This window comes from Mobula hypostoma, chromosome 17 (assembly GCF_963921235.1).
Source record: "Mobula hypostoma chromosome 17, sMobHyp1.1, whole genome shotgun sequence".
In the NCBI taxonomy this organism is placed as follows: domain Eukaryota; kingdom Metazoa; phylum Chordata; class Chondrichthyes; order Myliobatiformes; family Myliobatidae; genus Mobula; species Mobula hypostoma.
The window spans coordinates 10,617,385-10,629,613 of NC_086113.1; the positions used below are offsets into that span (position 1 = coordinate 10,617,385).

Here is a 12,229-nt window from a genome sequence, read left to right on the forward strand (position 1 = left end):
TATTAGACTAATGGAACATCTACCTTTTTTATTCTTCAGATGTTTATCATGTACTTTGCATATCACGTGGGCAACTCGCAGCCAATAAGGAGGCAGGTTTCAGCGACATTGGCGCGTCAACGCTGCTAAGTCTGAGAGGTTCAGTATCTCTTTTCAGTCTTGGGGGCTTTTAAAACGGCCACTAGTCTCAATGTAGGACGTGATATGACAACGCCAGTGATACTTCATCCTCGCTGGATCGACACGGTGATGTTCGTCTACGACAATAATTTGGATGAAATTAATAAAAACATGGATGGATTTTCAGGAGGGAACTTCACAGCAAATCAATGCAGGAATCTAATGGCCCATCCAGCATCCTTAGCCCCCAGTTCTGCCTACTCGTCGACTGAAGTACCAGCCTCTGGCATTGTTGAACCTGTCAAACAGTGTAGTCCTTGTCCTGCAGCTCAAACTTCCTCCAGTGCCTCTCTTCCATATGGATACTTTGGGAGCAGTTACTATCCCTGCCGAATGAGCCACCACAGCAACATTAAGTCCTGCGCGCAGCCCTCCAGCTTGTCTGGTTATCCTGCTGACAAATATATGGACACGTCCGCTGGCGAGGAATTCACCAGCCGAGCTAAAGAGTTTGCTTTCTACCAAGGTTACGCGGGGCCGTACCAACCAATGCCCAGCTATCTGGACGTACCTGTGGTCCCCACTATCAGCGCTCCGGGAGAACCGCGACACGAAACGTTATTGCCCATGGAGAGCTACCAGCCCTGGGCAATCACCAACGGGTGGAACGGGCAAGTCTGCTGTGCGAAAGAGCAACCTCAAGCCACCCACCTCTGGAAGTCGAGTCTGCCAGGTAAATATTGATAGAACTTAACATGCTGCCCATAATCGAACCCCGTCCAATGAAGGGGGAAAACGATCTGTCTGACGTGCAAATACGTACGGGTAACGGAATAACATAAAAATAGACCATAACTAAGAAATGATATTCGCAGTGCCATCAGCACTTGTATTTTAATGTGGTGCCTGAATACGTCTTCGCATGTTTTTAATCATTTCTTCGGCCTTTGCACAGATTACAATTATATCTCCGGGCGTGCCATTTAATTTATTAAATGCAGTCCCAGTAGCATCGCCGTGCAGTGATGTTGAACTTGACTCCAGCGACACGATCTGCTTTGAAACTTTGGTTTATTTGACGTCGACAGCTAAGCTACCAGAGATGGTAAAGATGTGCATTTCTCTTCCACAGACGTCGTATCGCATCCTTCGGACCCCAGCTCTTTCCGGCGTGGAAGAAAGAAGAGGGTGCCTTACACCAAGGTGCAATTGAAAGAACTTGAACGGGAATATGCTACCAATAAATTCATCACCAAGGACAAGCGAAGGAGGATATCGGCCTCAACAAACCTCTCGGAAAGACAAGTCACGATTTGGTTTCAAAACAGACGAGTTAAGGAAAAAAAAATTCTGAGCAAACTGAAAAGTAACAGCTAGTGCGACTATTCCAAAAATTCTTGGACATATTTTGAAAATTTTAAAACAATTCAGCCTGAAGAAAAAGAAACCATCTCAGCTCACTTTCTTGATGGTAGATTTCTTTTCTGTTTTTCGGCCTGAATATTACTTTTCTCAAAACATCCCACAAAGTTCAAGAGAGACAGTGTACAAATATCATGTTAAAATAATTTAATATTCGCCAGAAATAAATCAAACCTCTTAATCAAGAATCGAGAGGGTTGCTGTTTTCAAATGTGGGAAACGTTGTATGCATATAGACTGAAACACTCAGAAAGAATAAGCGTAAAACCTTGTTCCACACAGTTCCTTCGCAAAATGCCATCAGAGCACCTAAAGAAAACTTGCTGAAAAGGTTTAGTTATTAAAAAAAAAGCTACTAGAGTGCATGTTATTTTTATCCTCAGGTAAGCCATGGGATATATCGTGAAAATGTATAATAAAAGTATGTTTAAGCACTACGTTTTCTTTGGAAGGGATGCGCTGTCTCTTAAGATATTAATGTATAGGTAGATGGAAGAATATATTCTAAATAGGAATGCATATGGGAATGTGAATGCATACAATTCCAGCACTCTACGTTTCTAATAATGTACATACCTAAGAGCACCGTTGGCTTTCGTAATAAGTGTAGAGCGTCATTTTCCACAGAGCTGAAAGACAAATTTTGCAAACTTGGAAATGAACTAAATATGAAGCTTTTTAAAAATAAGCCTGCTAGTTATAATACACATCTCACGTCGCATTAATCTCTATGCAGGCTTAAGGCGCACAGCTTTCTTCCTAAAGATGACAACGTTCGCGTGCAATTGTATTTTTTAAAAAAATTGCTGGATTGTTATATCTGCATGCTCCCCTCTTGCTTGGTATATATAAACCAATTATAGATGCAACGTTAAATCACGAATGATAATCATGAAATTAAGATATGTTTTACATTACTATTATGCAGCTTTTAATCTGTATAGCCTATTGTCTTTTTAATCATCTACTGAATTACTTGCATTAAAACAAATTATTTCACGAATAAAAGGTCTTCATAAACTACAGCGTTGCATAGTTTTTGTTAAGAAACTTCTAAGACAAAAAAAAAGTCAAAGTAGCTAATTAGATTTCTTCCTGTTGCGAAGCAAGTTACTCAAAATGCGTGGAAACCATGCGTGCATTCTGAGAACTAACCGACGAATTTACTATTCGGTAAATATATCCAACCATTCTATTTTTAAATGGAAGAATGTCACCGCCAGATAAAGATTCAAGATTTTGATGGAAGCTGTAGACTGGACCTCTAAATTTGTATCGATATATACCAAAAGTTTGAGAACATTAAGTAACTCTTTCCATATTCTGGGTAAAAATATATGCTCCCTTTGCTTTGTACGTGGAGGCAGGGCGATGGGGGTGGGGGAGGCGGCTTAAACCTTGACCTTGACGAAAACAGATAGTCTTTGACCTTGACGATTAACAGCTCATGAATAGTCATGAGGTGCATATGTAGAGCAAGTACGCCATCTACTGTTACATCTGCAGACATTCATTTATATGGGTTTTGAAAGCATGAACAACCGAACATGACTGTATAAATTATAAAGGTGCTGAGAGTGAACTGGGAGCATCCAGTGTAGGTCAGTAACTCTAACGAATGGTTATGCATTGTGAACATAATAGAAAGTTCGGGGTAAATTATTTAGAATATTTGATTTTTCAATGGCTATACATGAACTATATTTCCTCCGCCAAAGTTTGCTATTTTACCAATATCCAAGGGGAGAGAATTTAGAATCCATATCATATTGGGTGATGGTTGTATGTTTTGTGAGTTAACTTTCACTTGCAATTACATTTCAACCTCTATAGCTAAAGAAATCGTAAACAGACTGATCGAGTAAAATTTCTCACTGTTATATTTATAAAGTGCATTGAAGGGTTTATAGTGATCGAATTATCTATGATCAGTCGTCTATAATATTGTTGTTCCGCCTTTATCCGTATCTAACTGCTCTGGGCAGGATAGCTTTTTATATTATATACATAATATCCGGTCATGTACTTATGGAATTTCACTTTTCATCTTGAGAAATTAAAAGTATTGCTTAGAAGCTCCATGTAAGGAATTTTACGCGACGTTTTAGGAATTTCAAAATATACGGTCTACATACATTTCAAGTGGAAAGCACGGGAAATTGCATGTGATGTTGCGTAATCCGTCTTTCGCCGAGGGTGGTGAACATGGAAAACTATAACTCGATCTTCATTGAAAATGTTAACTACCGCAACTTTTCATTTTAACACACAGAATTGCAGATAAATTCCACAATCATACAGTGAGTCCGCTATTTTATCGTGGATATTATAGAAAATGGTTCCGTGAAATTATTAATTGTGAGGTAAGCTTACTTCCTTAAGTAACCTGTCTACTTTGTTGCAATAACATCAAATTAATATTGGACGCCTAATTATCAACCTTTAATTTATTCTCTCTAGTGCTTTTTTTTTCCTAATGCATCCGAGACAACAATCGAGGTGGTGGTGGTGGGGGGTGGGGGGAGGTTTACAGTTCGCAGCATGAAAGCTGATTTGTCAAAATGTCGTGGGATTATAAAATTCTACATTGATCTCATGACGTAGCCGAACCAATCACAGCATGGCTTTTGCAAAACCCAAACGGGCATTTGTAGGGAAATGCCTGGGTAGAGCCACCCACATTGTGGCTCATGAGGGTGGTTTAATTATTACTGTTCTAGATACATCTTGTGTAAAAATACTGCGAAATATCTGCTTAAGACAACAAAATATTAATATTTATTATATTTTATTAATAATAAGTAACCGCTGGTGTTGTCAAAACAGATAATGTTTATACGAATAACTGAGAACTATTTCCGAAGAAATTAATGCCATGCAGATTTTTATTTCGGCTGTTATATGTTTTGTTGGCCTTAAGTAACAAATAGTACCGGCGAAAGCGCTGCAAAACCCTTAAGCAATGTCGCTCGCTTTCGTCTAATCATCATTTCTTGTTATTTATGTATTGTCTTTTGAAAAAATAGGAAACTTAACCACGTAGTTATCTGCGTGATATCTACAGAGAGCAGAAAGCATAATAATTTAGAACTGGCACTTCTGAATTCATTTAGCCTTAGGCTGTTGAAAGAGTTCGGTGCCAATAATGAACGTTGAACTGTAGAGATTTACTTAGAATAAATGAACACATATTTCTAATATATATACATAGATAGATAGATACAAAGATTATATATATATGTTTAAAACCGTTCACGTCACCGAGTATATGTTCTGCCTGCAGCGCTCTTCCTCATTAATCGTGATATAATAGCTTATTTGATTACTTCTTCTCTTTATCTGATTGAAGCCTTGTTATTTATTCTGACGGAATATAGCATTCACTGCATGATGCACGTAATATGCGCAACTAAGTACCAAAAGCGTATATTTTCCCATTTACTGCTGAGTAAAACTTGCTACCAGGCAAAAAAAAAGTATCCAAAACCAACACTCTTAATATTAAGAAATACTGAAAAGTATATTTAATGTTTATGAATAATTACTTCAAAGGGATATTGTAAGTAAAATTACAGCTGAATTCAACGATGAACGAGTTCGATAAATTCGACTTTAAACTACCTACTGCTATACACGCAACTTACTGTACGTTGCTCTTCGAAAATTAAGTCAATTTTACTTCAAAATTATTGAATCAAGTTTACAATTTTTCATCAAATATTATTGTACCACTTAAGTTCAAAAATAAATTTGATTTTCTGTAGGAAATATCAGATTGAACCTTTGTTTAATTCCAATTCTGTAGAGATTACTTAAATGAATATAAACAATTACTTCCTTGTTTTACTCTGATTTATAACAGATTATAAATACATTCCAAATATAGGCTATACTGGATTTGACTTTGTACACAATATAGGTCCAACGATGAAACTCTTTGCAAATAAGATACCATTGCAGCGAAATATTAAGTCGGTTACGTATCTTGTACACCCCGCAAAACGAAACTGTGCTTCATAAAATACAAAATTATATGATACGCAAACATTTTACTTTGCGGTTTATGTACTACAGATTAATAGGTGAAAATAATTACAGATGCATACCAGCAAGTAAACTAGTCTTTAATAGATTAGCATAAGTTATGTAGTATTTCATATGCGCGAGTACATATGCGGAATTGAAGTTAATAATGATTAAAGTATTACTTTTGACAAATTAGGACAAAGAACATTTCACGTGTAGAGTATGTATTTTCTGGATAACCAATTTTATGTTTTGCATTTGGCAAGATTAAGGTAACACGCGTTCTAAGCATTATAATTTATTTCAAAGGGAATATGTATTCCACTTCATTAAGTATTTTCAGGCGTTGATTTAAAGTGGACGCTATTTATAAATGCAATCTACTTTCTAGATTTTCTTACTTATGTGATTATATCAGCACAATTGTATTTAACAATATCAATTTGGCCCCCCCAAATGCTGAAAGTATATTTGGAATTTATTTTAAATCGTACCCAACCATTCAATTTATGAGATTTTCTTTGCTGAGCATGGATTGAAAGTTTGAATTCAGTTGTATTATTACTCATTTCAACTCACTCCAGCCTTGAATTAAAATAACTTCTGCAGAACACTTTAAGCAAAAATAATTTGTTGGAAGTATTTATGTTCATTATTTCTGAAAGTAAATCTAATTTCCGGTAGGTTTGTGAGTGGTTTTCCGCGATACTTTCTTATATCGACTTACCAATCAGTCATCTGATAGTATGGTGAGGTCCTTCGATGTTTTGTCAAAATAATACACATGGAAATGTTCCTTTCTGTAACAATTTGTCGAACTATATCTATTACTGTGTAGCCTTATTTATGCTTCTCTATTCGGAATGTGAATGGGCTCTCACTTCTTTGTTAACATGATTTGTTTTTAAATACTTTACAGATTAGCAGTAAAATGTTCACTTCCCGTCTCCAAACGGGACAGGTAATCAAGTGTAAGCAGATAAAATAAAAATTGCAGTAATAGCTTCATTCGAAGTTGCGTGAGGAAATGTTCTTCAAAAACTGAGGCGGTATATATTTGTATTTTCGCATTGAGCTCAAAATATTTACCACGTCTGCAGTCGAGATAAAAAGGCAAACGTATTTAAATGTATTCAGATCTGTAATCTCCAAAGTAATTTACACAATTTAGCAATAAAACACCAGGATAAATGCAGCTGAAATTCGTTTGTTTAACTATTTTTGGAGTAACACCGTTCACTTCATCCCTGACGCATGCAGTCGCGGACTTGTCCCTTTGTTGATATTTAATTCCAGCATTTCACTTCGGCTTTTTATATTCTTTCAGGCAAAGGGATTGAGACATTTTGCTATTATTGCAGATTTGCTGAGCACATACGCGACGTGTGTGGGTTCTGGACGTTCAACTGGGAGACAACTGCATCACGACTTGGAATATGCTTAACCTACCAAAGATTAGGTGCAATTAGGAGGTTGCCTCGTTTATCTGAGTATACCAACTGGGCAAGGGATTAACATGAGGCTACAGGAAATGTTCTGAACCCATCGCACCTGTGCATTCCGAGCCGGCAGCTATTTATTGAAAGGATAAGAATCGGAACGCTGGAATAATACATCTGACAACGAAGGGAATGGTTACAGATTTACGCCATGTGGAGGCGAATAATGTACTTTTAACGAACGGCGTTCTTAAATTCCGATCTGTGACTACCAGCCAAGTTCAAAGTAAGGAGCTTTCAAGTTCAAATCCGACAGTTCAGGTGAAATTTGCCGTACATTTCAGATATTACGGTATTCATGAAGGCTCAGATTGGCTTATATACCGCAATTAATGACGGGGCCATTTAGTAAGTAATATCACTATATTGTGTAATTTGGGAGGAAATATACTGCCGAAATTCACCGCTCAGCTATCAATAGGTTTTATTCTATCTTTATATCTCTATTGCTCATGACTATCGAAGTCCTAAACATGCTATTGTGTCTAAAAGGTAACTTCAATTTATTAAATTCCGTGTGTTTTAGAGTTAAAACCATTCCATGAATTTAGCAATGCACGCCAACAACGCGCTTCTTGCAAAAAAAAAATCACGGTAATGAATTAATAGTTCAAAATAAATTCGCACATCATAGACTCAATAATTCTCGGAAGCGAAACATTGTGCTTATTTGTAAAGAAAGCGGCAATTTTATGACGGCTAGGTGTAATTGTTCAAAAGAGAAGGCTCAATATTAATTAATGATCCATTTATTTTGCCGGAGTGAGCTTAAAAATACTGCTGAGGTTTTTTCCCTCTTGCGTCACTGGATAGATAGACAATTTGAGCGCTAGGTTTTGAATTTATTGAAAAGTATAGATTGTCACAATAAACATGCCATAGTTTTAATAAATCTTTATTTGGAAAATACATAGGTTAAGAATCAGAATCAATATAATCCCTAGTTACCAAAGGAGAAATGGGAGATTTCGAATTGCAATTCCAATAAAAACACGGAAATCTCGCATGTGTTTGATTTCGAAAAATAAGATAATTTCCTCCAGCAACAGTTAAAATATAGAATTTTCATTTGTAATTTGCAGTACAGGATGCGTTTTGGCTTCACTGCCGATTTATCGGGCTTTCGCAGAGTACGAGAAATATATTAGAAAAGCAAGCTGAAAATACAATTTTAGCGCAAGGACAGGCCACAATGTTCAATGTGTATTGTATGAGGTGGTCACTTCAGTAAACCTATTGCAAGTCAACACAACTTAAAATAAAACTAAACGATAGAATGGGCGTTGTTTTCAAATTCAAAAACAACAGTCAGCTTGGGAGCTGCATCCTTTTATTTCTCGATTTGTTTTTTTCTGTGCTTAATATCTTTAAGGATAGTTTTTTTAAAACAATGCAACGTATCCTTCTATTAAGATACGAATTTCTTCATGTATTTAACTGAACTTTGTGCAAAAATTCGGAGACATCAGGCATAAAAATGGCGGCCAGTCACCGTTGTCTTGTCACTGTCAGCCAATGCCATTGAACGAGGGGACAAAACAACCGAGCACACACACACACACACACACACACACACACACACACACACACACACAAGACAACATAGACTTTCGTTCAAAAGGAGTGCAATTTTCATTAGCCAATCGTTTTCATTTTAAGTTATGATATTCGAAATGTCTATGATTAAAGAAATAGCGCAAAAAAAAAGTTGTAGGCCTCCCTACTCCTCCAATCACCAAGAAAGAACTTGTTTTTATTTGGTTTGATCTCACAACACCGCCTTAGCATGAAGAATGTTATTGCTCCGACTTCTAAACTTTCGCAGTTTATCGTACCAATTCCAAGACGAGAATATTTTGACCTAATGATAAAGGTAGCTATTTCATTAAAATAGAAGAATTCTGTTAAAGGACGGCAGACATTGTCGTTGAAAGATTCAGGACTAAAATATCATAGTACACCAGGAAATATATATTTTCCTTTATACGGGAAGATGCTCTTTTAATCTGTCTTCTAGGGAGACAAAACAAAATATTCAGAAGTATTGAAAACCTCCGCGTTAGAAAATTGGTTTGGGCGTAATATTGCAAACTGATTTGGTGTTATATACGATTAAGATACATGTTGCTTCATTTGCCAACGATAATTAAGATCCATTGTAATTCGTGGGAAGAAACGAAGAACAAATGAGGATACAATTCCTTGTAAAAATCTGCAAAGAGCAGTAGGGCTGGCCGTTATCATTTTGTGGTGATTTTCGGTTTTCTGTGACAATATAAGTACACCTGCTGTAAATATAGTTTGGACATTGGGATTTCAAAATGAATGAATCCAAACTCGACAAAATGGATTTTCATTTACTGTTTAGTCCGTCTCAATTAATGGCACAATCCACTTTACAAGTGGTTGCAGGCCATTATCCAAGTATTTATATTTTTCATGACGATCAATAGGTTTAAGGTGTCTTCGTATTGAAAACAAAATGACTTCGCACGATATAGCCCTGGTTTAGAAAAGTATAAACATTTCGCTTATGCAGCTTTTTTCAGAGTTGAAGTTCAATGTTAAGTCGTTTGCACACTCTTGCAAAAGCCCCGCAAAACTCTGATGAAAACTTCGCTTAACCCCAATCTTATTTTGCGACAGGCTTTTGTTTTGTAACTACAACACGGAAAGATTTTATCCGTTTTCGTTTCTAATAATATCTTCAACAAAGCTTCCAAGTACACCTTAAAGTGAAGAATTTCAGCTTCATCCGGGTCTCGACTCTCCCACGGAGTCCTGCAGGAGAATAGCTAGCGCCGCAATAATTAACTGGTCTTCTTAATCTTCAGCATTTACATTAGATTTCATTTTCATCAAATATCAACCAAATGGTCGGAATTTACTTCTAGTATAAGACCAACAAGGTCGGTATATTTTTGTTTTTGAAACTATACATTTAGAATCGAGTGATTATATTTTTGAAAGCTGCAGGATCAATAAAAATGATTTTAAAAAACAAGTTAATTTGATCCTGAATCTAAATTTGAAAAAGGACCGTACTTACTGTAGAGGAAGTATCATAACTGAGAAATACAGATGGCTAGAAAATGGCGCAGCGATTAAGATAGTGACTGCATTTTTATCTAATTTTCCTCTTTTATTTAATGCAATGGCCAGCTTCTTCTTTTGAATTTGGGGTATTATTGAATATCTAAAACTCGGTTTTTGTTATTCTCTTTACAAAATTTTAGGTACATTGCGTTAAACCAACAATCCATGCATGCGAAATCCAATCCTTTGGTGAGAAAGGAAACCGACAAGAAATTCGATTTTGATCCAATGGTGATAAAAACGCGCAATGTCCGGCTAAAAAGCTTACTCTTTCAAAATTCAGCCCGATTTTCATCAGACAAAGACCGTGTCCTTGACGCTTTTGGGAACGCCTGATTGCTCACGTTAGCTGGGAATGTCAGTGATTCCATGTAGGTGGCGTCTTTAGCTAACCCCTGGTCAGCTACTATGTCTATGCGGGCGTCCGGTGAAGCTGGTTGTCAAAATTACTGTTAAAACCATAGGTCGGGCTAAACCGCTTTCGGTTCTTGTAGGCGTAGTAATTAGTCATTTCGTGAAATGCAGTGTCGGAATTTGCCCATCCGTATAGGAACAGTCGCGTCACTTTGCTTCTGGACTCCCCTTTCATTTAAAAAAATCACGAACTTTCATATTTTACATTGCAGTTTTGATCACAGTTACTAAATGTATATATCTCCTCGCGAATCAGTGTTTAAACCGCTGAATATGAATTAATTTGGGTATTATTTTAAAACTGTCAAATTTCACAGCATGGCGTCGCGGTTCTATCCCGTGCATGTATGTGTGTGTGTGTGTGTGTGTGTGTATATAAGTATATATATTAGTTAAATAATGCAAAGGTATATTATAGTCTATTCTAGAAATAGGCGGTTGACCAACGTTGAATGCAACAAAAAAAAACAGACTACAGTATTACGAAGCCTTGTTACAAATTTTGGGCTTGGATAATGTTCTTTATATTGCAATGTTTTCGGAACCCAGTATTTACTCTTTAATAAGATGGACTTATTTTTTGTAGCTAGTGATTTATTCGGTTGTGCAGGCCAGAGAAACACGTAAAATCGGAATTTCGAATATTCTGGAGACTTTCCGCAGCATCGTCGTGTGCTTATCGAAACGAAACAATTCGGGAAAAAAATGATTAATTTGCAATTACCATAGTTGCTCGTAAAGATAGTTTTTGAGCGCGGAACTTAATTTAAAGTTCGGTCTTTCTGGCAAATGTTTATGGCAAAGGTCCTTATCCCCCGGAAACCTGTTTGTTTTGGCACTGCGCAATTGTTTTTGGAGCAGCAATAAGCTAATATGTGACAAATTCTTAAAGCAAAGTTTAACTTCAACCCTTATCTATGGTTCCATTATTTTCAAAAGCATAAAGGATTCATCGCAAGCTTTCAAACTCTTAGTGTGCATTTAAAACCAAACAGCTGGACGGTGGAAATAAATATGTAAATAAATGTTCTTTTATTGGATATTCTCTGATAAGTATTTCCCTCGCCAAACTAAAACCATTGTTTATTTAGTCTGAACCACATTAACTATAACACTGCTACTTACTCATGTGACTTTGTTGAGATTTTATAGAAATATGGAACAATGTGCCCACGGCCAATGTCAAAGTGGTTTTCAATCCGCATTATTCACGTTTGTTTCGTCCGAAACTTTTTTTCTCTCTCTGCTACAAGTGTTTTTGTCTTGAACAACATAGTCACAAGAATCTCGCCTGAAATGTGAACGTCGGTTGAATCTTAGACTGCTTTAGATAATATTTCTCGAAATCCAGCTAAATAGATGCCTGATTCATATAATTGTTCTGGGAGGGCGCGGGTTTTGTAGATGGTGTTGAACGTGACCATGCCCTGTTTCTCTTCAACCAGAAGTACTATAACAATTTTAAGAAAGATGCTTGGCAGATTCGCGCGGAATCAATTCTTATGAGAAAAAATAACCTAGAGTCGATTTGGATACACTTATGAAATTACAAACGAGCACACATCTTTTTCGAACTTGTCGCCAATAACTTAGCTTACCCACGTCTTTGTGGAGGTCTACGACTGAGTGTGTGCTCCAATGCCTAATTTTTG

At 36.7% G+C, this 12,229-nt stretch overlaps 1 protein-coding gene across 1 annotated transcript; it reads left to right on the forward strand.

Moving 5' to 3' along the window:
• The first annotated feature begins 204 nt into the window (after positions 1-204).
• Positions 205-1,497, forward strand: hoxa13b (homeobox A13b). Its single transcript, XM_063069296.1, has 2 exons — positions 205-853; positions 1,253-1,497. The coding sequence occupies exons 1-2, from the start codon at positions 205-207 to the stop codon at positions 1,495-1,497; spliced, it is 894 nt and encodes a 297-aa protein (XP_062925366.1).
• The last annotated feature ends 10,732 nt before the right edge of the window (positions 1,498-12,229 follow it).

What these genes read in the sequence shown, in the direction of transcription:
- hoxa13b (XM_063069296.1), top strand. Translation starts at nt 205, where the DNA reads ATGACAACGCCAGTGATACTTCATCCTCGCTGGATCGACACGGTGATG. An exon ending in CTGGAAGTCGAGTCTGCCAG is followed by an intron (nt 854 to 1,252) that starts GTAAATATTGAT and finishes TCTCTTCCACAG; the next exon opens with ACGTCGTATCGCATCCTTCG.